A 26757-nucleotide genomic window follows, 5' to 3' on the forward strand; every position below is an offset into this window, starting at 1 on the left:
TCCTTGTCTTGTTTTAACATTCATGGTCTTGGAATCATTATACATATGGTTTTCCTGATTCTACTTCATTCTTCATTAGTTTAGAGAATTCTTCTCATGCTTCTGGATGGTCCACATATTGTTTATTATGACACAGTAATAGTTCATTACATTTATATACATCATTTTCTTTAATTGTTCCTCACTCAAATGGGTACCTATTTCATTTCTTGTTTTTTGATACCACAAAAAAGTGATGCTATGAATAGCTTCTTTTTATCTTTCATATTCTTGTATTAGGTTTCTAGTGGGGGTATCTCTGGGTCAGATGTCCAAAGATGGACATTTTGGTCCTTTTCTTAGCATAATCCCGCTTTTTCTCCCCCAGGATGATTGTACCAATGTATAGCTCCTTAAGAATCAACAATTTCTTAGTGTCTTTCCATAATTGCAACATTAAGTATATACATCTTTTACTATATTTGACAGTTATCTGGGGTGTGTGAGGTGAAACCTCATAGTTATTTTGATTTGTATTTGTTATTAGTGAATTGGAACATTTGGAACATTCCATTCATGCAGAATATTCTGCAGTTCTTCCTTTAAGAACTATTTGTTCATATCTTTTAATCATTGGGGAATAGCTCTTCACTTATATTATTGTTAGTTTTCTGTATAAGTTATCAGAGATATTTTCCCTGTTTGATTGCTTCCCTTCTTGGTATAGTTGTTATTGATTTTGTTTTTTTTCAAAAACTTTTCAATTTCATGTAATTGAATTTAACTTTTTTATTTTATATAATTGCTTTGTTTGGTTTGCACATTCTCCCCTATCCCATAAATATAAGATGCCTGTCTCATTCTCTTGTAACTTTTCTTATGGTCAAGCATCCATTTTGAGCTTATTCTTGTATAAGGTATAAGACATTGATCTAAATCTAATTTGTGCCAAACTGCTTCCCAGTTTTCTTAGTAGTTTCTGTTAAATTGAATTCTTCTCAAGTAATACATTTCTTTGGGTTTATTAAACACCACCTTACTAAGTTCAGTTGCTTATACTCTATCCGCTTCTAGTCTGTTCTGCTTCTCTACTTTTTTGTTTTTTTAACTAGAACCAAATAGTTTTGATGACATATAGTATGATTTGAGATGTGGAAATAATGTTTCACCTTCATTCCTAATTTTTTTATTATTTTCTTTGAGATTTTGGGCCTTTTTTCTCTTTCCAAATGATTTTGGTTGTTATTTTGCCTAGCAGAATGTAAGCTCACTGATTATTAGCTCACTGAATTGATAAATTTAGTTAATATCATTTTGTCAGTGGAACTACCCAAATATGAACAGAACATCTCTAATCAAGTTAATTTTTAAAATAGTATTCTGTGATCACATTTGCAGAAGTCTTGACTGTGCCATTGCTGAAATATAAACAGCATGCGGTTTTTGTTGTTTCGTATGAAACTTCCCTTTTTATTATTTTCTTCTGAATTTTGTTATAGCTATTTAGAGATGTCATTTATTTTTGTGGGTTTATGTACTATTTTGCTATTCTACTAAAGCTATTTATAATTCATTTTCTTTTGCTTATTCTCTGAGGTTTTCTAAGGAAACTGTCATTTGGGGACAATTTTGTCTCCTCTCCAACTATATTTATATCTTTGATTTCTTTCTCTTATTTTATTACTATTGCTAACATTTCTAGAACTGTCAAATAACACTGAAGAAAAGGCATCCTTTCTTTACTCCATATTTCTTGCAAAACCTACTGGTATTTCTTTATTACAAATAATGTTGGTTTTAGATCTGTGCATATTTTATCATATTTTAAAATAGCTCCTCTTGATTTTCTGCCCCTCATTTATTTTGAATAGTATACATACTTTTTGCCTTTTTTGTGAAGGAAGAAACTCATTAGCTCTGGAGAGAAGATTTTTTCAAAGGGTATGTGGGTTTTTCTATGACCTTTTTTTAACTCTTCATTGAACCATCAGTCATTAAAATCTATTTTTTGCTTTCAAGACTTTGTTTTATTTCTGTAGCATCTCCTTAGGAAAGTTTAGCGGAAAAGAACAAACGATTTTGCCTCCCTTTTGCGTAGGATTAGTAGCATGATGGAGTAGAAAGTTTTAAACACCGTCTCTGCCTTTGGGCAAATTCCTTAACTTCTTACTCCCAGTTTTCTCATCTGTAGAATTGAGATGATAACATCACTCATGAAGTCATTCTGAGAGAAGTGCTTTACAAAACTTAAAACAATATATACATGTGAGCGAGTATTACAAAAAGTAATTTAATTATGTTTATTTGAAGAACTTAGTGGAGCTCCATTATCATTATCCTTCAGGTTTCATATACTGTTCTCCTTTGTATTCCAGCTAAACTGGGACCACAGCTGTCCCCTGAATGTGACCCTTCATCTACCACATCTGGCCTATCCATAGCCCTTTGCCTGGAATTCTCTGACTTCTTAGATCTCTCTTCCCTAAATGTTGACTTCCTTCATGGTGAAGCAACACCTCTTATACAAAACCTTTCTTGAGTCTCCTGAGGTTTGATTTGACCAAAACAATTATTCATGATCTTTTCTGTCCTTTTTCACATGTCTTAAGAATTGGACCCTTTCACTCTCAAAATGATATTGTATCCACAGTATGGATGACCTCTGTATATGGTCTGGTACAATTGTTTCCAATCTTTGCTGTCTTCAGTGCCATTTCTATCATTTCATTCAGCATGTTGGATATTGTAATGTAGTCTAAATATAATGTTTATTGATTGATCAATAGGGTGACTTAACTGTCTTTGGAGAAAGTACTTTGTTGCAGAACACTTCTCTTCTGCTGATTCTTCTTCGAATTTCATCCTAGGTGCTCTGGATTAGTTGCCTAATTAAATTACATGCCAACTTGTATGGAGCTCCCTATATAAAAATTTGGATTAGTTGCTATTTCTGGTACACATCCTTCCCTCTCCCTTTCTTCTTTCTTCTATACTCCCTTTATTTTTTCCTCAATGACAGCCTAGCATTGTTTTCTATCTTCCACTCACTTTGTTGTCATTATTGCTGTTCTGTCATTTTTGGTTGTGTTCAGCACTTTGTGACCCCATTTGGAGTCTTCTTGGCAAAGACACTGGAATGTTTGGCCATTTCCTTCTCCAGCTCATTTTACAGATGAGGAACTGAGGCAAACATGGGTAAGTGACTTGCCTGGGGTCGCACAGCTAGTATGTGTCTAAGGCTAGATTTGAACTCAAGAACATGAGTCTTCCTAACCCCAGACCTGGTGGGTCTATCCACTGTGCCACCTATGAATCTGTCTTCCACTTACAGACTCACTGAAATGTTACTTCCCCATAAAGTTACTCTTTGATCTGCCTAGGAGAAAATAATCTCTCCTCACTTCACTCCATGTTCTATCGTGCGTAAAACATCCATCCCTACGTTATAGTTCTTTGCTTTATAATCTCTCTCCTACTTTAATGCACAGTCTTTGAGGGCAGGACCTTTTTCTCTTGTCTGTTTTTTTTTTATTCCCCACCCCATGGACCTTGTACTTAAGTTGTCTCATTAAATGTTTAATTTAAATGAATGATACATGATTGTGAGCTGCTCTGTGGCTACTATGGACAGCACTACATTTATGAGCTTTTTGCTCAGAAAAGGCTGACCATGCTGAATATTGAAGCTCAGATTTGGGATCACAATTGGGGGAAGGTAGAACAGGATAGAAATTAAGAGCTATTGACAATTCAATTAGCTAATTTATTTGTTCTTTCTATATAATAGTCTTTGTTATCACCAGTGCCTAGCACATAGTAGGTGCTTAATAAAATCTTGTTTAATTGATGTGTTGGGTCCAACCACCCCCCTCTAATCATAGTTATTTTAAATCAATTTACATTGTATGCCTTGGATTTAATATTTCTAAAATTTAGTGGGGCGAGAAAGTCTACATCTCCATTCCTAACAATAATGAATCAAAAACAAATGCCTGCTGGACCTGGCATCGAGCTAAAAACCCTTAATGCTTTTTTGGAAGGCCTTTTGGTGAGGGAAGCAGTATCCACTTGAGCTGAACTTTCACGTTGCCCTCCCCTCCCCCACCCCAATCAGCACTATGGTTAATTATCCACTGCAGTTGCTTGTGTATGCATCATTGGGTTCTCCTTCCCCTCCCCACCCCTGTACCTCCCCTCTTCTCCCCCATCCCCCCCACCGGACATAGCTCTTAGTCTCCAAGTAATGATAGTAATTGGTGCCAGGACAGACCTTTTACTCATCCTTCTCTGAGCACATTTCTTATGGCAGGTGTCTAGTTTTTAATTAAGTGCTAATGAGCATGCCTAGCAGACCATGAGGCTGCTGCCAACTTCTTCAGTTTTATGTCTTGCTGTTGCTGAGCCCCTTAACAGGTGACAGAGCAGGAATTAGTGTCTTTGAAACGACAGGAAGGTGATTATATGCATAAAATAATTGTTACTGTGATCTTAAAATGGTAAATGCCTCGTTTAGATACACTTTTCAAGAAGACTCTTCTTGTCGTCTCTGGTCTGTCCTTGTCCCCATTTTTCTTCCCATTAGGAATGGTTTCGTTTCAGGGGTAGGGGAGAATTGTGTGGAAGCTGGTCAGTCCCCTTTCCCCTGTTATGGGCTGTTTTTCAGATGATGAGAGGGGGAGGGGGGGAAACTTGACAAGGTTTTAAAAATTCTGTACAAATATTTTCCTGATTTCTGATGATAAAACACGCGATTTTACCTTATACTCTGAAGGTAGAGAGATTTGAAGACGGTATTTATTGTTCTATTTAGAAATCAGTGAGAAGGTAGTGCTTGAGGCCCTTACTGAAGAACGGCCATGATTTAATGCAGTAGGAACAGTCTAGGCGGGCCATCAATAAAATAAGCAGTTGAGGCCGAGGGAAGTTGCCACAAATCAGAGCCTTAATTTTGGGATCTGACAGGGCACCTTAGAAATTAAGCTTTAATCATTTTTACTCTTTCTTCTAAACCTAGTTTTATACCTGGCAGCTGAAATATGGCTAAATTTATGTTGCATTGCCTTTTCTTGAGTATTTTTCATTGCACACAGTAAGCTATTAACTGTAATTTGAGAGAAAAGAATACCTTTTTAAATGTGGGCAAATTTATAGCGGGGTGAGAAGGAGGGGGTGGTGGTGGTTGCAGTGTTGTGTTAGTGAGAGAAGCAAAGTGGGTTGAATGAAGGGTGGGGGGAGTCCTGAGTAGAGAGAAGAGAATTCTTGTCTGGGCCCTGCTGCTCACTAGCTGGGTGTCTTTGGGCTTGTCACTGAGCCTCAGTGTATTCATCTGTAAATGAGGGAGGTGGACCAGATAGTCACTGTCCTTCTATCTTTATCAGTCATTGATTCTAGGGTAAATTACCTGGATTGATCATCGATATGGTGAAATTTCCCCAGAATGTGTGCTTGGTTCCCTGGGGAGTTGATAATCACAGAATCAGTCTCAAGCTGCAAGGGACCATGGAAGTCATTCCATCCCTCCCCTGCCTGGAAGCCTTCTTCTCTACAAAGCTTCTGAAAAGAATCACCCAGTTTTTCTCTCTACTTGTTTACTTCAAGTAAACATTACTTGAGTTCACAAGGGAGAGGCTGTTCTGTTGCTGGGTGGTTCTCATTTTTCAGTTATTCTGATTTATTTTGAGCCCATATCTGCAATTTCGAATAGCTGGTCCTGCTTCTGACCTCTGGAGCTGAGCAGAGTAAGCTTAATCCCCCTCTTCCACGTGACGGTCCTTCCAATAAGAAAGCAACTGCTCTGCCTCTGGTTTCCTTCTTCCTTTTGACAAGTGAGAAAAATCAGTTTGGCTCTTTTTGCTGCTGTGTTGTTAGATTAATGCCAAGGGTGTGTGGTTGAAAGGAGATTAGAGATTAAACAGATTCATAAATGGAGGCCCTAGAAACTTTGCCACTGATTCTATCCATTTAAATCACCTCATTAGGCCTATTAAAAGTAACAGACTCTTTGAGGGTGAATCATCATAATAGTCACCGTTTACCGAGTGCTTACTGTGTGGCAGGCAGTGTGCTGACTGTCTCATGCTATTCTCAAAACAGCCCTGGGAGGTAAGTCCTGTTATTGTCCACATTTTACAGATGAGGAAACTGAGGCAAACAGTAGTTAAGTGACTTGCCCAGGGTCACACAGCTAGTAATTGTCTGAGGCCGGATTTGAACTCAGGACTTTCTGGCTCTAGGCCCAGTGCTTCTGCCCACTGCACCACCTAGCATCTGGAGATCTAGGAATAGTGGTATGGAAAAAATAATGTGTGAAGCATGATCCTTGAATCCAAAGAGTTAACCATGTTTTGACCCTTTTTCTCCCTCTTCCTTCCCCTTTGTCTTCTCTCTCTCTCTCTCTTATTCCTCTCATTCCTTTTTTCCTCATGCCTTCATTTCACGGTTCTGTTTTCTTCTGGGAATGACCAACTACCACCTGCCCACAGCAGCAGCAGTTGCAGGCTCAGCATCTGTCTCACGGCCATGGACCTCCAGTGCCTCTAACACCTCACCCATCCGGACTGCAGCCTCCTGGGATTCCACCCCTCGGAAGCAGTGCTGGCCTCCTGGCCCTCTCTAGTGCATTGAGTGGGCAGTCTCACTTGGCAATAAAAGATGACAAGAAGCATCACGATGCAGACCACCACAGAGGTGAGAGGCATGGCAAGCCTGATTAGGACCTGATTCTTTGTCAAATGAATATTCATACAATGCTGCAAAGTTGTGTCCATCTCCTAAAGAAATCCCAAGTTTATATAAAATGAGAGAAAAACAACTGTCGAAAACCTTTTTACCACTGAAAAACTGAAGTTTCAGTGTTTGAAATTTGGGGGATTTGTAGGCTTTCTCCCACTCTATAGATTGTGGGGCTTTTTTTTTTTTTTGACATCTTGGCAACTGCTTAATGTAATGTCAGTGGCCTGCACCATATTATGGAAAACTGTTAACTGCTTAATTGGGTGATTTTCAAAGAAAGTAATGTTGTGAAATGGGGTGAAATGAAAGTTAAATTTTAAAGTGAATGTGTTCAAATGAAAGGTTAGATAATTGCATCTGTTACTACTTAGTTTCATAGGCTTTAATTCTAGTATGCATTAAATATTGGGCAAAATTGCACTTGACTAATTTTTGAAGAAAAGTAATTTATTCTGTCATGAAATTTTAAAAAATAGGCTTTGTGTATGGTTAAACTGTAAATCTTATGTTTACAAAATACTGTAATTTTCAGGAAATCACTGTATTAGGAATGTGCAATGACTTATATAAATAAAAGCCATTTTTAAAACTGTTCGGGGCTTGTGTTCTAATTTTTCCCCCCTTTTTTTTATTTCTGTTCTTGCCTCTGTGTCTGAACGGGCATGTCTGTGCGTTTCTTGGTAACCACGGGATCAGACAGAGAACCGGGCACAGTAAGTACTAAAACTCCTAACATAAAAATATTCCATTTTTCCAACACTTGCCCAGACTTTACTTCTCTTTCTCCTTCCCAACACACACATACACACACATACACACACACAGCTTTGTTATGTTCATTTTAGTTTTGGGGTTTTGTTTTTTGTTCTTATTGTTGTGGTTTTATTTTTTTAAGTGAAAGTTTTGGTTTCCTTTCTGAGGTCTCCAGTGTTTTTGTATTTAGGCTAGAAGACAGGATTATTTTGTTTAAAAGCTTTGTCAGTAGTGGCAAAGTACAGGCAATTGCTTGTTGTAGTTGTTGAATTGCCTTAGAGTATATTTTTCTCATACCCATATCATTAATAAACTTTCAGCTGTACATGGGGTTTGGGTTGCCTTTAAGAGGTTGTACAAGCTCCTTTTAAGGGAAATCTCCAGGTGAGAAATCAGAGTTCTTGGTGAGCAAATGTTACCTCTTACTGAGTGATTGATTATGCCCTTATGAATATGTCTTAGCTACTCAGTTCACCCATGTGCCATAATTTCCCTTGAGTGTTTGCCTTTGGGGCATGAACTTCAGTTTAAATAAAATTACATTAACATCAGTATCTGAGTTAAATCCTAAGAAAGCAAGACAGTTTAGGTGAAGATGCTATGTGCATATGGGTTTCATTTAACCTGGGTCCATTTTGCATTCTCCACAGCTCCTACGCATCTCCTTTCTGGTTGCCACTGTTTGACAAGAAGTAGGCCTTAGAGACTAGAATAGTAAAAACAGACTGAGAGCAGGAGCTAGCTAGCACTGCCTGCCATTGTGATTTCTCTTTTCTTTTGGCCTCTTTCCCATTCAACCCCACCTCTACTTCTGAGGCTTAAGAAGATTGAAGAGTTGTGAGCATCTCGTATGTGATAATTATTGTATAGAATAAAATAAGATGTTCCATGTAACATTTTTGCTATTTTCTTATCAAAGATCTTTGGAGCTTTAGGAAAGAGAGCAACTAAATACTTTAGACAAATAAAAAACCTAATTCTCCCCCCCACACACACACATAAGGCTAGAGGTTAACAATAATTACTGTTGAAAGTCTTTGTGAAAAAAATTTTTTGTTGTTGTTGAATTGTTGCTAAGGAGACTGATTTTGGTGAGCCCCTGTTGAGTTTTTTTTTTTTAATTCCTGTCAGAGAATATGCAGAGAAACGTCACAGTTAGGGAACAATGTGCATAGTGTCAGATGATGAAGGGAATGGAACTTTTAGTATTTACTCTCAGGATGTGTACATTTCATCATCCCAAAATGTTTCCATAAATTGTTAGCATTTTCCTTATTCCTGCTTTTTCTTTAGAACAAGAGTTATTCAGTTTTTTTTTTAATCAAAGAACCTTTGGGCAGGTCAGTGAAGTCTACAGACCTCCTCTGAAAATACATATTTTTTTTTTTATTTTTTGCTTTTTGGAGGGCAAGTAACTTTTGGGGTTAAGTAACTTGCCCACGGTCACACGACTAGCTTTTTGTGTGTGTGTTAAGTGTCAGAGGCAGGATCCGAACTCAGGTTCTCCTGGCTCCAGGGCCAGCACTCTACTCACTGCACCACCTAGCCCCCTCTGAGAATAATATTCTTAAATGCAAATAAAATACATTGTATACAAAGGGAGCCAATTATAGTGAAATGCAGTTATCAAAGTGTTTTTGAAAAGTGTTCCTGGACCATGAATTAAGAATATCTTCCCTGAAATGTCAAAGGTGGATACCGCCATTGAACTAGATAATATTAACAGCATATAAGAGGTTGTTTGACTAAGTGCTCGTCCCCGATTATAAAGAAACATGTAAGTGTACGTATATGTGTGTGTATGTGGGTTCATATGTGTATATATGTATGCATGATAATAGCTAATGTAACATATAACACTTAAAAATGCTAGGCTCTCTGCTAAGCGCTTTATAATTAGTATTTTATGTGATCTTCACAACAACCCTGGGAAGGTTGGTGCTGTTATTTTCACCATTCTTACAGATGGGGGAGACACTGAGACAGACAGAGGTTAAATAGCTAGTAAGTGTCTGATTTGAACTCAGATCTTCTAACTCCAGGCCTAGTATTCTACCACACTGTACATATATACATAGTAAGTATAATTATTTTTTAAAAGTTAAATAATTATGTAAGACTTAAATAAGAAGGCCCATATCACATTGGTTGGATCCCTGTGGTGAGCTAGTGAATGAAAACGGACAAATGTTGCATGGTGTGGGAAGGCATGGATAGGTTACAATTTGCATCATACACCAATGAGATCAAACTCCAGGAGAAAATTGAGATAATGAAGAAGTATCCAAAAGTAATATCTTATATCTCCTACCTAGCAAGTGTCTATAATTGGTTGATATCCTACATATGTGTGGTTTTGGACATATGAATAGGAACAATTACTTGTGATTTTTTTAAAAATGGGTTTTTTTTTGTTGTTTTTGTCATGTCAATGGCATAACTAAGAAACTTTTTACACATTTCTAATGGTGGGTGGGATTCTTTTAGATTTCCCAGATTAGTATATATTTTATTTTGCTAGTTACCTCTGGTTTATGTATTATAAAGTTGAGAAATTTCAGCAGGATAGATTTTAGAGGCTGAGGAGGGAAGAGTACTACCCCTAAAGAAGGTGAAAATCATGCTTTACATTGTTTTTAGCCAAAATCTGTTACTAGTTTTTAGACATCATTGAATGAACTCCCTGGTGTTACAAAATGAAAATACAGAGACATCGCACAAACCATTCAATAAGCTAATACAAAAAAAAAAAATCAAATCCTTGCTCATTGGTCTTTCCATTGCATTTTCTAAATACTTCATTTTCTGTATCTCAGGTTGTTTTAGTGTTTTCAGATTAAGATTGTAACAAGTATATCTAGGGCCTATTTCCAGATTAGTTAGTTAGTGGCATATCTGGTACTAAAAATTGGTTCTCCTGTTAAAGTTGGTCAGAATTCTTTCCAGTATACCATGCTTATTTTTTTTTTAAGTTTAGTCATTTTATGTTTATACTTTGACCTGGTTGATCTTTCTTGGAACTTTTTAGAAGATATGCCTATCATGAATTTATTAACCACTAAGGAAAATGTGATTTAATTTTCCTTTTCTAGCACATGCATAGTGGGCATTTTAAATAAGTGTTGGATTTATATTTTTAATTATTTACCTTTTATGGGGACAAAAGGGGAATTCTTTATATCATAAAAGAATTTTTGCTCTTTGAATAAAAGAAAATTTAATATTAAGTATAACCTGAAATTTCCCACAGTGGAAGATAGTTATATCAACCTTGAAGTATTTGTAACATGTTTACTTCATATTTCAAAGTCAGTATTCTATAGCTTCTAAATTAATAGTGTGAAGAGCTGTCTTGTCAAAGATGATAATCTGTTTTTTCCTTCTTGTTTGTGTAATATCATTTTTCAGTATCCATGGCTAGCCTAGAGAGAAGCCGTATTTTGGGGACTTAAGATCCTCTGTGTTTTAAATCCACAGTGATCATTTATGGGTATTTTTACAGTCTGCCATTAGTATTGGTATCTAATCCATTCAACAAAACTCTTCATACAGTCTTTGTCATGTAGCCCACTTTTTAGAAGTATAAACCCTTTGAGGCAACTATGTCCCTGAAATGTATGAGTGTGTTGTGTATGTTATGTATTTACATGAGTGATTTTTTGCTTCTATAACCCTACCCTTGTAATATGCCACTGGTCTTGGGGGCAGCTAGGTGGTACAGTGAATAGAGTAGTGGCCCTGGAGTCAGGAGGACCTGAGTTCAAATCCAGCCTCAGACTCTTATCACTTAACCGTGTGACCTTGGGAAAATCACTTAACCCCAATTGCCCTGCCTTCTCCCCTCCAAAAAAAAAAAAAGGCAAAAAAATATGCCACTGATCTCTCCCTTTCGGGAACTTAGCTCTGATACATTTGCCAGAGGGTGCAAAAGGAGGAAGAGATACTTAGCACTTGCAGTCTTACCTATACCGAGGAATCAACAGAAAAGAAGACATGAAGGCAAGATATTTTGAAATTAATTTTTCTTTTTTAAAAAATCATGATGGAAAACACTTTAAGCTTAATGTCTGAAGAGGAAGGGAACAAGCATTCATTAGTTGAGCCTAATACATGCTATCCACAGTGCTAAAGGCTTTTACAAATACTATCTTACATGGTCCTCACAACACCCCTGTGAAAGGTTGGTTCTATTATTAGCCCCCATGTTTCTAATAGAGAAGGCTAGCATTCAAGTAGAATTAAAAGCTCCTTTATTTAGTGTGTTGGGTACATTGGGGGGGGGGGATACGTGTATGTATAGGAAGTCCCAAAAGTCAGTGCAGTAAGACTTTTGGAACCCCCCTGTATGCATGTGCATACTCAGAGGCAGAAGGTGGCATTTTATGAAAACTTTAGTTCTAATTAAGGGCAGCATATCCTATAAATTAGGTTATTTATTATATATGAAGAAGTAGTTTCTTTAATTACTAACTAATGTCCCAAAAGAGTTAAGTTTTAGATTAATGATGGATTTCAGGGAACTTGATCCCTGTTCCTCCTGACTTTCAACCAGTTCTCTGCATCCTGTGCCATACTATGCTTCCCCCTTAATCCCAGCCCCAACTTTATGGGAATGAGGAAACTGAGGCCAAGAGAGGTTAACTTGATCAGGGTCATACAAATAGTAAGTTGTAGGTCCAGGATTTGAACTCGGGTCTGTAGCCTCAAACTCAGGGCCCTTTTTCTACTGAATCTGTCAGTTATTGAGTCTGCCCGGATTTCATAGCTTCTGCTCCATGGTCATGGCAGTGGAATTTTTTTCCATCTTGTGGGTGAGGAAAATAAGGGATTGGGAAGTTTAGTGAATTGTCCATGAAAACCGTAGGGGTCACTCTAATTCTTACCGTAGAGATTTAGACAGTTTTTTCCTGTGTTGGAATAAGTCTGATTTTAGTCTGCTGATATTATGCTTGGGATAGAGTGCTGGGCCTGGAGTTAAGAAGACCTGAGTTTAAACCCAACCTCAGATACTAGCTGTGTGACCCTGGGCAAGTCATTTAACCTTGTTTGCCTCAGTTTCTTCATCTGTAAAATGAGCTGGAAAAGGAAATGGCAGACCAGTCCGATATCTTCACCAAGAAAACCCCACATGGGGTCACGAACATTTGAACACAACTAAAACTATAAAACAACCACAAACTCATGCTTTACTGGATGACCAGGAGAAGGACAGTATCGGTTTTTGGCAAAATGCTACAAACAAATAAGGTTTTAAAATCATATGATTGCTTACTATTAAACAAGGTGCCATGTGGTGGGTCATTTTGGGGAAGCAAGGACATAGCCCGGGACAGGAGAAAGGTGTTGATAAAGGCACAGAAAGACAGTTGACTTAAGATCGCTTGTAGCCAATATAAAATTTTGTTTCTTTGTCTTCTCATTTCATAGATGTATTAATTTCTGTGCATCCCCCTGTTTAAGAGAACCATATGAATTTGGAATGTACTCTGGCAGTGTTGTATACTGGATAAGAACACACTGATACTTGCTCATTTTTTGAGTTTAAATCTTTTAAATAGACATACATCTTTTGGGCCCAATCCATTGTGTAGCTAAGGCTGAGAGGTGTGATGGGAGCTGCTAAATGAACAGATTTGCTCTTTTGCCCTATCTGCTGATAAGTGAGGATTCAGCCTTAATGGATTAGAAAGTCAATCAAGTAGTCTTTAAATGTACAACAAAATCTATGAATGGCCAACTGCGCTGGGAAAAAAAAAATATAGCTCTTGGCAATTATTTAATTGGTGCCAGGTGTAGATAAAGAAGGCACACAGATGTGATGAGGTGCACTGTCACCTAATTGTTATAATGTTCAGTGTAAAGTTAATTGTTGATGTGTAGTGTGTGCTAGCAAATTAAGTTCCTACTGCCTGAGTAGAACAGGATAAATGAGTATCATGAGCTCCCAATCCGTACCTCTGACATAGATACTTTCCTTGTGGTTGGAGAAAGTCCCCAAGGGTAATCAGCATGGCAGTTAAAAAAAAATCCATTTGAGTGATGTCTGTTATCTTCACATTAAGGAAACCTGCCCAGCTCTCGGTGTATCCATGAGTGAGTTTTTCTTTTATGTTTGCCACTGATGGTTTCATGGTTTGGATTTGGTTGGTAGAAAATTTGCTTTGAGGTCTCAGGACATAATGGTTTATTAACTTTTTTTTTTGGAGTTATTTACAAGAGCATATTAGCCCATGTGAACAAGTATTAATGTTGTGGGAGAAAAGCAAAATACAAGGAATAAGATGGCCACTTACTAACTGTGACTCTGGGCAAGTCACTTAACCCCGATTGCCTTGACAAAAAAAAAAGAATAAGATGTAAGGATCAGCTATTTTGATGTATCATCTAGGACGGAGGTTTCCAACTGTTCTGAATATGTGGACCCCTTTTAACAGCAAAGCATTTTTTATAGTAGTTTTACTCAAATAAACAAATAAAATACACTTTTTAAAAACTGAATCAAAAGTAGCTTTTTGTCATTGGGTATTTTCCTCAATCAGTCGTGTTTATCATTAGAAAGATGGAAATGCATATATTTTCGGTGAAATCAAGTCAGTCAACAGAGCACATATATAATTGTCTATGATTCCACTTGAAACCCATTGATTTCCGGACAGACAGGCCCCTTGCAGTCATTTGGAGCTGGCTGATGGGAATCTGATGTACAGGCTGCAAACCACTGAGTGACAGAGGTATTTTTCCACTTTGTGCTTCAGTCAGGCAGGTATAGTCCCCAGGATGTCTGTGAGACTGAAAGGATAACCAGGTTTATTGTTCTTTAACTTAAGGCTCCTTCCAACTTAGCTCCTTGACATTGTTAGGTTACTCAATTAAAGCTACATGACTTAAGTAGAATGATTATTTCCTATTACCTCTAGACCTTTTCCTCCATTACATAACTAGAGAATCTATCGAACCCTTCAACTCAGTACATTAAAACCTTTTCCTAATTGGTGAGCTGGATACCGCAGCACATTCAGGGAAGGGAGGGAGGGGACCTGGTACACGTCTCCTTAAAATTACATTGCCCAAATGGCTTTGAGAGTGCTCTGTAATGTATGGTACATTAGCCCATTGAAGATATTTTAAACATGCACTTATTCACACTCTGCCATTTTCTAACTGGCATATTCCCCTTCAGATCCATCACATCACTGCTATTAGCATTAGTAAGGAGGTTGCTTTGCCCCCTCCCAAGTCCCCCACATCTGTTTATATGCTGTCACAAATCGACCACTTTCACGAGTCCCATAGTGTCCTTGGTTTTTTTTGCCTTCTCTATGACTGAAATGCTTCATAAGCTACAGGCCCACAAATAAGAAAACTCCCAGCTTTATGAGCTCAGGCAATTTCACGTTTACTTAACAGTTAGCTCTTCTCATGGATGGGAAAAGCTCATATTTACACCATTGTTCTTTCTAACATTTTGCATGTGGTGTGGATGTGCGTGAATACAAATAAGCCATGCCATTCTGGGGCACACTTAATATTTATTCAACCCAATAATCTGTTTCCAGCTGTGGTACCAAGCAATGTTTTGTGACAGAAGTGTGTTAGTTTTGGGTTTAATTCCCTCCCTCATATCTTTTTTAATTGAATTTTTCTTTCAATTAACAAGCACTTATTTTCTCTTCATTGTACATTCCCTTCTCCCTCTCTGGCAAAAAGAAAAAGGGAGGGCAGAGGAGGGGGTAGAGAAGAAACCCTCATGAGAAATATGGATAATCGAGAGAGAAATTCCCACGTTGGCCTTGTCCAAAAATATGTCTCATTTTGTAGATTTTGTCCATCACCTCTCTTTGAGGCAGTGAGCTTTCTTTGTCTTTGCCTTTCCCTGTTTTGGTTGGTTATCCCAATTGCTCAGAATTCTTAAATATTTCAAAATCTTTCTATTTTCATAATATTGATGTTCTCATATAAATTGTTCTGATTTTGCTCACTACATTTCATCAGTTCATCCAAGTCTTCCTAAGTTTCTCCAAAAACATCTCTCTCATTTCTTACAGAAAATGACATTCATATACCATAGTCTCTCCAATTGATGGGGCACCCACTTGGTTTCCAGTTCTTTGGCATGATAAAAAGAACTACTCAATATTTTTTTACATATGTATCTTTTTCCTCTTCCCTTGGTCTTTTTTAGGTCTAGTAGTGTTATCTCTGGGTCAAAGGATCTGTATAGCTCAGTATGTGCTATTTATTATAACTTACAGGTTTGTAGGAATCAAAAATGCTCAAATTGCTCAAGGGCCAGAAACATATAATAGATTTATTTGATAGCAAAATTGATTTATTTTGCGAAATAAAGTAATAGAGGAAATGTAATGGATCTGAACTTGGAGAACCTGGGTTCAAATCCTAGGCCTGCTACTTCTTGTATGACCTTCAACAAATCAGTTCACTTCTCTTAGTCCTCAGTTTCCCCCATCTGTTAAATGAGGGGCTAGGGCACATAGGTGCCACAGTGCATACAATTCTGGTCTTTGGGTCAGGAAAGCCTAACTTTGAATCCTGCCTCTAGCTCTGATATTTAGAGCAAGCCATTGATGATGATAATAACTATTTCAGAGGGTTGTTAGGAGGCTCAAGTGAGATAATATAGGTAAAGTGCTTTACAAACTTAAATATATAAATACTAGAAATTATTATTTTTAGATCTCAAAGGGCACTTTTTAGCTGTAAATCTGTTTCTGTAAAAAAAGTTAATATTTTTAGCTTCCTAAAGCATCTAATCTCATTAATGGCCTACAGTTCATGAGTTCAACTAAAATTTAATTTTTAATATTTGTCTTTTTAAAAATTCTTCTTTTTTGCTTTTTCGAGGGGGCAAGGGAGGGCAATTGGGGTTAAGTGACTTGTGTTACAAGGTAACACATCTAGTTTTGTGTTGTGTCTGAGGACAGATTTGAACTCTGGTCCTTCTGATTCCAGGGCCAGTGTTCACTGCGCCACCTTCAGATTTAATTTTTAAAACATCGACATCTAGTATGGCCTTTGGAAGGTTGAGCACCAAATGGAGCTAGAATGGTTTGTAAGAGGAGTCTTTTATCATTTGGGGTTCTTGAATATTAATTTCTGTGTGTGTATGTTTGGGTATGTTGAGATGAATGAATGATCAAAGCAAATTCTTACAAATCTGGAGGGACTATGAAGTACAACTTGAGAAGATGACTAATTGGTCTATGTATCGAATTTAGTGACACTCCCAAAATGACCATGGATGTCTATAATATTAAGTATAAAGTAAATATAAAGGACCTACATAAATTTTAAGCAGCGTCTCTGTGACAGCATAATTACCTAAATACAAAGACATTAGAATATGAAGTTTGAAGTGAGGCACTATTTAATTTTATATATTTGATCTCTCCTAATAGCTTTGCGTTTAAAGATAATTTCTTCATCTTTTACACATCCATAAGTACAAGTGGGGGTGCCTGGGAACAAAGAGATTTAGGAATGAAGTCTTTCACCCATTGGTGTGACCCTAGGCAAGTCACTTAACCTGTCTGCCTGTCTGCTCTTCCTTACCTGGAAAATGAAAAAAATAATAATAATTCTAGGGCCATTATGAGGATAAAATGAAATAGCATTTATAAAAAGTGCTTTGCAGACTTTGACACAATATTAATGCTAAATTATTTTTATCCCATGTCTAGAATACTTCAGGGGAATTTTTAAAGTATATTTAATACTCGATTTTAGGTTCTTTTGAAATTACATGTAAAAAGCCTCAAAATGACAGAAATGGTCATTCAGATGAAGCCAAACCATGAAAGAGGGGAGAAGACACATTAATACATGTACAAGGAATCTAGTGTTCATTAGTAGAATATAGCATAATATGTCTTAGAGCTGGGAGGGTTCTCAGAGACTGGTGAGCCCAACCAATTCGTTTTGCAGGTGAGGAAAATAAGACCCAGAGAGATGAAATGTGACTTGCTTTTGAGGTAGGTAGCACAGATAATACAATAAGTATCCAAGGCTGAATTTGAACCCAGGTCTTCTGACTCCAGAGTCTATGATTTCTTCCCTCACCGCTCATTCCTTTAAAATAATAAATACACAAGTATTTTGTAGAATAATCTGTTACTCACTTTTGATTTCCAAGGGCAGTAGTGACTTAGTAGAAGTTCCTTCATCATTCCTAGTTAAATTGCTTGCATCAGAAATAAGGAAATCAGAAAAAAGTTAAGGAAATACAGAGGAGTGAAAGAATAATCCCTTGTTTCCTTTCTGTTACTTTGAGATGGGATATTCATAGGAATATGGGCTATTCTCAGCATGATTCTACTGGCAAAACTTATTAGACACCATCGTGCTGTGAATTCAAGTACTCCTGACCATGAATCCTCAGCCCAGGAATTTCAAGTCTCTCAAGACCCTAAATCAAGTCTATAACACTTATTAGACACTTACTGTGTTAGGCACAGTATTAAGACCCCGAGGCCTATTAACTCTACATTCATTTGACTTACAGTGAGATTTTGTGGTTGTGATCCTTTAAAGCCCATAGTTGAAAGTGGACAATTTGCAGACGGTCAGGCAGGTTAATTAGCCCAGCTCTAATTTAAAAAAACAAACTGTTTTAGGCTGTTCAGAAATGAGCATTAAGTTTTTGTATGGGGGGGGGGGGGAGGGTTAGCAAAGACCTGTTGTACTGGGAAACCTAGTATTTGGGCTTTTTTTTTTTCTCTGCCTTCTTATTACTCAGAACCAAGTTCCTATATTCTGGATCTTGGAAAAGCATGATGTTGCTAGTGTAAAAGTAATGATTTCCCACAGATGTACCCCATCACCTAGTGGAGAGAAGCATTGACATCAAATAACTAAGCAACCTGTTGGAAAGCAGCTTTGCATAATGAGCTAACATTTGGTTATTCCCATCTTTCCTCCTTCCCCAGCTCTTGGGGTAGAGATCTGGCCAACAAACCAGTTATTTTCCAGCTCACATTTTATCAAGGTAATTAGTTCATTGATCCAACAAGCCCACCTTTCAGCTACAAAAGACTGTGGTGAAGACGTTCCTTGGAGTTTCTTTATGCTGAATTGCACTGGGCCCCTCTCCCCTCTGCTTTTATGTAAGCCTCCTTGGCATTTGTTTAGCTTGAGCGATCTTGAATAAAAGAGGTTGGAGCCCGCTTTCAAATACAGCCCCCTGAAGCAGGCCAGAGAGGATTCTGATGGCCTGCCGGGTCCCTCTTTTCTTCCTCCTCCTCCTGTTCCTTCTTGCGGTTGAGTGTTAATTTTAAGAGGATTGTAAAACTCTTGTGGTGGCACCTTTGGTCTTTCAGGAGGGAGTTATTCAGAGCCCACCGAACTAGATGTTGTGTGCCCCCACCTCCCTCCTCTGCTTTGCCTTCTGTTCTGGTAAGCCCAAGATGCTGGGGTGGATAGAGTGTTTGGCCTAGAGTGAGTAAGACCCATCTCCTGAGGTCAGGTGGGGCCTCGGACTCTTACTTAGCTATGTGACCCTGTTTGCCTTAGTTTCCTCATCTGTAAAATGAGTTGAAGAAGGGAACAGCAAACCACTCCAGTATTTCAAACTGCAAATGGGGTTTTAGGAGAGGCAACTGTACTCAACCACCACAACAAAAGGAATGAATACTCACAGCTTTTTAAATGCATTACAAAATATTTGCCTATTGGAAAACAAAGTGTTATAATCTAAAGTTTGTTTTTGAAGAGGCAGAGGAAAGAAATGCAAATGTGAGTTGGCCCCTTATTTCCCTACTCCTAATTCTCTGGCCCTCTTTTAGAAGGGGGGTGGGGGGTAGCTTTGTGAAAGAACTGCATTACTCTCACTCCCCCTCTCCCCCTCTCCCCCTTTCAGCTTTGTTAATGGCCTGAACACATCACTGAACAAATTGCCCCCTTGCATATGCTAATCCTGCACTTTAAAAGAACTCATTGTAACATGTTGTAATGCTTTAGCCTGAGGGGAGGTAGGGATTGAAGGCATATGGAATCAGGGCATGTGACCCCCAAATATCTAAAATGCCTGTTTTCTTTGAGTCAACAGTTTGTCCTTAGCATATCCGAAAGAAAGGAGGCTGTGTAGTTTGTGGAAAAGATTAGTCTTTGCTCTTGTCTTTTGTCCTAGGGAAGCTGGCCCCCTCATTTAAGATTCACTTTGACGGAACCACTTTTTGTGGTTGTTGTCGTTCAGTTTTGTTCAGGTGGAAACGACAAATCTTACTTCCAGCAATAAATTGGAAGGAATTCAGCTGGGCTCCTTTGTTTATCGTGGTGGAAAATATGGTTTGTCTTTTAGGAAGCTAAATTGTTAACCACACCTATCTCCTTTTGAAGACTTTTCAGGCGGTGCTTGTGTTCATCAAAATGCTTAGGAAGGTTGTGTCTTCCAAATTTTAGTTCATTTGCCTTTTTTTTTTTTATCCTTTTTTGCTCCCCAAGCAGGAAATTACTGAAAATATACCCCCAGAATGTATTTTTATGAATAAATTTGTGAGCTTTTTCTCTTTAACCATGAATTGAGTTGAATAGGAAGCTGAATGATAAGGTGCAAAGTCAACCAACTGAATTGATTGATTTGGGCAAAGCCAAAGTCTTTGCTCTCTAAAATATAAGAGCTTCTTTAAATGTTTGCTTTGAAGGTCTTTTGATGATGACTTGAATTAAATGGAATAAAAGACTGTGTTAGGTAGCACATTTCCAAAGCATCTGTCATGTCCCATTTTGAAGTTCACAAAGTACAAAGACATCTTGAAGACATTTTCGATTACCTTTTTTTTTTTTTTTTTGTCTTGGCAGAGTAATTCTCTCTTGGTACCAGATAGTCTAAGAGGAACAGATAAACGTAGAAATGGACCCGAATATTCCAGTGACATCAAAAAAAGAAAGGTGGATGATAAGGACTCCAGTCATTATGTAAGTAAATAATCCCTGTTTATTTGGGCAGTTTGGTGCCACGTGAAGGAGATGTGGAGGAGAGGGCCTCTGAGGGCTAGTCAGACTCCCTGTTTACCTAGCTCTCTGGAGGGGAAATTGATCATTGTACCACCTGTCTCAACTGCTGCTGCGCTTTTATCAACCTTTAGGTTTAATGGTATATGAGGGCCAACACTGAAATAGAGTGTCAGGAAAAAAAAAAACAAAACACCAGCATTTTCATTTGGTTTAAAAAAAAAAAACATTAGCCTTAAACTGGTCCATTTAGATCATTTTGGAATAGTAATGGAGTTGGGTAAAGGACTAAACCTCCTGACGGTTATGGTTCAGTGATATTACAGACCATTCGAAATAGAAGGGATTTTTGAAATTATCCAGCCCAGTGGTGTCAAATTCAAATAGAAATGTATCCCTGTGGGTGGCATATTGATTTACAAAACTGCAAATTACCATTATCTTTGTTGTATTTTTGTTTATCTTGTTAAACATTTCCCAGTTACATTTTAATTGGCTTTGGCCACACTCCAGAAATTTGCTGAATGCTAATGAGTCTGACACCTCTAATTTTACCTAATTCTGACCCTGGAGAGAGGGCTTTTAGGCCTGGAGTCAAGAAGACCTGAATTCAAATTCAGCCTCAGACAGTTACTAGCTGCTATATGACCCTGGGCAAGTCACATAGCTTCTCTTTGAATCTGTTTCCTCAACTGTAAAATGGGGAGAATAGTGCCAGCCTTGCTGGATTGTTGTGAGGATCAGCTGCGTGAGATGTTTTTGAAAAAGTACTTAGTTTCTGGCACATAGTAGGTGCTGTAAAAATGCTTATTTCTTCCATCCCTAGCTCTGCCACTTACTGCCTGTATCACTTTACTGAACCTCCCTGAGCCACAGTTTCTTCATCTCTTAAAATGAAGGGATCAGAGGAGGTGACGCTGAGGTCCCTTGTAGTCCTAGATCCCTGGTTCTTCCTTTGTTGAATAGATGAGGTGTTGGAAGCTCTTGGGGTCTCCTGATTCTTAGCCCTACCATTATTTCCCCTAAACCATATCTGTTATTACGAAGGACAGCCATAGCTTTGAAGCCTCAGTTGCCAATAGAATGTCGGGGCTGCTTTGATAGTGAGAAAAGTTCTGGTGAAGGAGAGAGAAGGAATGGAGTTCATTCCAGACTCTTGCATTTACTACAGATGTGACCTTAGGCAAGTCTCTTAACCTTCGCCTCATGAACTCAGCTTAATATTAGGAAGTTGAATTAGTTCATCTCTGAGGGCCTTTCCAGTTGTAAGTATGAGATCCTTTAATTACTCTGGTCATTTGTGGCTTGTACAATGAAGCTTGGGCATGTTCCCTAATATGGTGAATCATATTGCCCCACAGAGAGATTATTTCCCTACTGTCTAGGATATAATACAAAATTTAATATCATCTAGCTCCTACCTGCTTTTCCAGTCTTATTTCTTATTACTCCCCTACCCAAGAGTTGCCCCCCACAATGGTTTATTAGTTGTCCCCTGTTCCTGTCTTCAGCACAGGTGGTCTGTGAGGAACACCTTCCTCACCGCTCCTTCTTAGAATCTTGCTTCCTTTAAAGTGTAACTCAGGTATGCCACCTCTCACTGTCTCAGCTCTTTCTTCTCTCAAAATTGCTTTCTGCATGCACTGACTGTGTTGACTTACATGTCTCCCTAGTAGCGAGTAAACTCCTTGAGACCAGGGACTGTTTTTCTTTTAGTTTTGTCCAGTGTTTTTATACATATAGTAGATGCTTTATAAATGAATGTTGAATAGCTGATAAAAGCATTGCTGTATGTTGCCCACCTTCCAGAAGAACTAAGTCACATCTTAAAGTAAAACTAATGGGTACAATTTTTTTTTTCTTAAGCAATGTAGATTAACTTTAAGGGAAACCTAAACAGTTGGACCTTTTTCTTATCTTGGCTTATAAAGTCCATTCCAATCAGAAACTAGGCTTGTGGTTACTTTTTTGGTAAAGCAGAAAATTTGAACTATTGGTATGGTGACTTTGCCCCTTACTGGAGGATTGATTTATAAATGGCTGCCCTGTTTCCTATAGGATAAAATATCGACTCCTTAGTCTAGTATTTTAGGACCCTCCTCAGATACTCAGCAAGTTTTTATTAAACTTACTGTGTGCCGGATATTAAGGGCCTAGGGATCTGAGAAAAGGCAAAAAAAAAAATAACCCTTGCTCTGTGTTCTAATGGAGGAAATACTCCGTAGATAATTGGTTACACACCAAGTATATTCAGAGTAGATGAAGGCAGTCTGAAGGTACTAGCTGTTGGGGGAAGGCCTGCAGAAGGTAAGATTTGAGCCAACTCTTGAAGGAAATTAGACAGAGATGTCCAATAGAAGGTTATTAGGGTAATGTGGGTGAAAGGTGATGAGAGCTGGAAGTAGACAGTGATTATTGGAGAGAAGGAAAAGGAAATGAGGAATGGTAGAAATAACAACAGGCTGGCTATGTGGACATGCTACCAAAGTGACAAGCGTGCTTGACTGTAACTGGTGCTTCTCTTGATAGGGAAATGAGGAAGAGGGGGATGATTTGGAGGAAAGATACTGAATTCTGTTATTAATCTAACTCCATTCTGCCTTTCCAGCCTCACTCACTCCACTCTTTCCTATATTCTGTGTTTAAGCCAAATTATATCCTTAACTCTTACTTCCTGACCCTGTTCTGCACTCCCCTTTCCTTCATACAGTCCTGCTTACAAGTCTGGAACCCATTCCCTTTTCCATGTCTTTTATTACTTTTTCTCTTCCTTCGAATACTGATTCCTCTTCCATGAAACTTTCCCTAATGCTTCCTCCCTCTGAAAGGCATTTCTCTCCTTCAGCTTCCCCAGAACACTTCTTTGACCCATCAAGTTCTACTTGTGCTGTGCTCAATTTTGTTGTATTTTTCTCTTCTTCTCCCACCTCCATTTTGATTCCAAACTCTTTAAGGAGACAGACTGTCTTTTTATGTTTTCTATCTCCAGTATCTAGTGCAGTAGTAGTAAAATGCTTCATAAGTGTTGGCTGAATGTAACTACTGATGTTTTAGGACTAACATAATATCCAATAAAGCCATTGATGTCCTTTTTAAAATTAAAAAAGGGAGAAGGAAAATGCCCTGATTATATCAGAATATACATATTTTAGCTTATAAAAAGGAGATTGTGACTTCAGTAATATACCTCTGGTAATGCAGATTAAAGTATAGGATTTGAATACCTTTGGTACTCTATTAACTAGGACTATTTTAAAATAATTTTTTAGGACAGTGATGGTGATAAAAGCGATGACAACTTAGTTGTGGATGTGTCCAATGAGGTAATTATTCTGTCAATCTGTGTCATCAGAAATGTCTTGAGATCTGAGTAAAAGTGTTTGATAAGTCCCCAAAATAAATTAAACAAAGGTACTTTCTGTCATTATTACTCAGTAAGAAAAAAGCTCATTGCCGCATCATGGATAAGTCAATGACAACCTGACCCAAACTTTATAGGATTGTTAGTTTTTAATTAAGGAAAAAAAAACCTAACTCAGTTCCTTTGACTTACTAACTCTGGTTTGTAGTATTACTATTCTTTTCTAGCCCTTAGCCTGTTTAACCTCACTACCATCACAGCCCCCACTACCTTCCAGACACACATCCAAAGGGGCAGGTAAAGCTCCTGGCTTTCCTTCTGCCTAGTTAATGGCTGGGAGCTTGGTTATAATCACTTTCCATTTTTAATTATAATGCATATTCCCTAGTTCAGAAAGTTTACCCTTTGTCAAATCTGGTCACTCTTTCCCCTTAGGTCTAGGAAATTAATTTGGTTGTGGGTAGGATTGGTTAAAAGTGTCTGAATCAGCTAAATCTTTGAAAATTTTGGTTATTCTTATGGAGGATCCCTCATCTCCACGGGCAAGCCCTGCACATTCACCCCGGGAAAATGGGATTGACAAAAACCGCCTGCTGAAAAAGGATGCCTCCAGCAGTCCGGCCTCCACTGCATCCTCTGGAAGTTCTGCTTCCTTGAAATCCAAAGAAATGAGTTTGGTGAGTTTGCAAACTACCTTAGACCTCCTCTGGAGGGTATTCTTATCAAAAGCATTGACTGGCAGAGAATTTTCTAGAATAGGTCCTAAATGTTGAAACTCAGACCTTAGTTATCTTCTGCTTACCAACCATACTTGGTGTACAGAATTGTACTGTTAGGTCACTGTACCAGTCCCTGAAGAGAGCACCCTTTAATTTGCAGTAACTGATTATGCACACCTAACTTTATATATGTATATGTGTGTGTGTGTGTGTGTGTGCGTGTGTATATATATATATATATATATTATATATGTATATATCAAACTTCTTTCTTTTTTTGCCTTTTTTTTATTTTGGTACTGCATTTTTATAATTGATACTCTGCTATTGTATGGTATAAAATTTCAAAGACAAACTATACAAGGTTTGAAAGATCCCTTTTTCTCTAAGCCTTAGATCTCTAGGTATGTAATAGTCTATTTCCTCCAGGAATAGGTAACTAGAAAATCTGCTTAAGTCTGGGTTTGGGCCCTCAGCTGGAATCCATTTATGAACAGCTAGATGCCCTGTGGGTTCCACTCTAGGGCTACATCTGAGTTGTCTGTCTTTACACATAAAAAAGAGAACAAAAAATAACTTCCAAGCATGTTGCTGTCTTGCTGAGGGGATTTGTGCTGGCTGCAAAGGGCCAGAAATTTTTAAGAGGAAATTCTGGTAATATAACCCCAAACTTCCAGAGTTCTTCCACAATTTGGGGGGGAAAAGTCCCCATTCCTTTCAATACCATAGTTAACTGTGAGGCATATTTTAACCCCAGTCCATGTGTCTTTGGCTAAGGAACTGAGAATATCCATGTGCATGCTAAAAGATGCACAATCAGTATTAGCACTGGTATTAGTGAAAATTTAGTCTCACACACATATGTCTATATATGTGTACATAGATATATGTGTATATATATACACATACACACATGTATACATATATATGTGTATTCTTATACATATGGTTTATGTATAAATTCAGAACTGAGAACTAGAAGTCCTCAGAAGATTCTGGAGCCCATAAAATACTGAGGGCAGGAGAACCGGACCTTCTAGAACGGTTACATATGGGCCAGCCTTGGCTAAGTTTTTGTAGGAGGAGTTAGATGTACAAGCTCCTACTACTGGTACTACATCATTACTCTCAGTCAAGAGTTCTTCATCTTTTCTGTGTCCTGGACCCCTTTGGAAGTTTGGTGAGGCCTCCGGACCCCTTCTCAGAAAAATAATTTTAAGCATATAAAACAAAATACATCCATCAAATTACAAATAAAATCAGTTATATTGAAATACAACAATTATCAAAACATTAAAGAAAATACTAACACAAAAACTAGCCATGTGACCTTGGGCAAATCACTTAACCCCAGTTGCCCTCCAAAAAGCAAAAAAAAAAAAAAAAAAAAAAAAGAAGAAAATAGTTCATGGCCTGCAGGTTAAGAGCCCCTGCCCTAGGTAATTTAGGCTTATTGCATCTCAGTGATTCATTTTTTTTTTTCCCATAAGCTCTCCTACCTAAGATTTGGAAAAGACTGACATATCCTTCCTTCAGAATGATCATGGGATCATAAATCTGGAGTTGGGAGAGACTAGTGCTGACCAACTCTGTATCCTTGGGAAAGTCGCTTAATTCCCCTGGAGAAGGGGAAGCGGGGAGAGATGGTGGTCTTGTTTTCTTCAATCTACAAAACGAAGGGTCCGATACTCCGGCCTTCTGAGCTGCTTTTCAGTTCTAGATTCATGATTCAAGGAAATCAAAGCACAAGGGACTTAAGTAACTTGCCCGAGGTCACACAGGTAGAAGTGGTAAGGAGCAGAGGCAGGATTCAGACCTGAGCCTGTTTTCCAGTTTCACTGCTTTTCCCACCACATCATGATGATCTGTTTTGTGAGCCACTTGCATTTGAAGTGGTTTTTGTGGCTTTCTTGAAATTGATGGCCCCGTAGCTTTTCAACCATTGATCTTACCCTTGCTGGTACTGACAAGTGAGAAGAAGGGGTGTCTGGCCTCTTAAAAGGGAGCTGGTGCTTAGTTTGGGTTGGGGGGAGGGGTGTGAAGTTTCTCTCCTTCATGGCCCCTAATCGTCATTCTAACTTGTTGTTAATTGAGATGTCAGTGATTCAGGGAACATAGACTTGAAGAAAAATACTGATAAAAAAAAATCTGCGGAGGAAGAAGTGTGATCATGTTCTGCTTTTCTAGCTTGAATTTTAATTCTGGCAGGAAGAGGAAAGGTCAACATTTCTCGCTCACAAGTTAATG

At 38.1% G+C, this 26757-nt stretch overlaps 1 protein-coding gene across 10 annotated transcripts in view; it reads left to right on the forward strand.

Annotated features, from left to right (window-relative positions):
* The window catches only part of TLE1 (TLE family member 1, transcriptional corepressor), a 115485-nt gene that overhangs the window by 50154 nt on the left and 38574 nt on the right, over positions 1–26757 (forward strand). For 7 of the 10 annotated variants that reach the window (XM_069105403.1, XM_069105418.1, XM_069105423.1 and 4 more), the window contains 5 exons: positions 6462–6666; positions 7408–7424; positions 20278–20394; positions 23700–23753; positions 24316–24468. In XM_069105403.1, coding sequence (XP_068961504.1) covers positions 6462–6666; positions 7408–7424; positions 20278–20394; positions 23700–23753; positions 24316–24468 — 546 coding nt within the window. Of the gene's footprint in view, positions 1–6461; positions 6667–7407; positions 7425–11679; positions 11697–20277; positions 20395–23699; positions 23754–24315; positions 24469–26757 lie in introns of all 10 variants that reach the window. The other 3 variants (XM_069105456.1, XM_069105436.1, XM_069105465.1) reach the window with 3 other exon arrangements.

Source organism: Petaurus breviceps, unplaced genomic scaffold (genome assembly GCF_028583685.1).
Source record: "Petaurus breviceps papuanus isolate PSGF00001 unplaced genomic scaffold, PetGlider_PUasm1.0 138, whole genome shotgun sequence".
Taxonomy (NCBI): domain Eukaryota; kingdom Metazoa; phylum Chordata; class Mammalia; order Diprotodontia; family Petauridae; genus Petaurus; species Petaurus breviceps.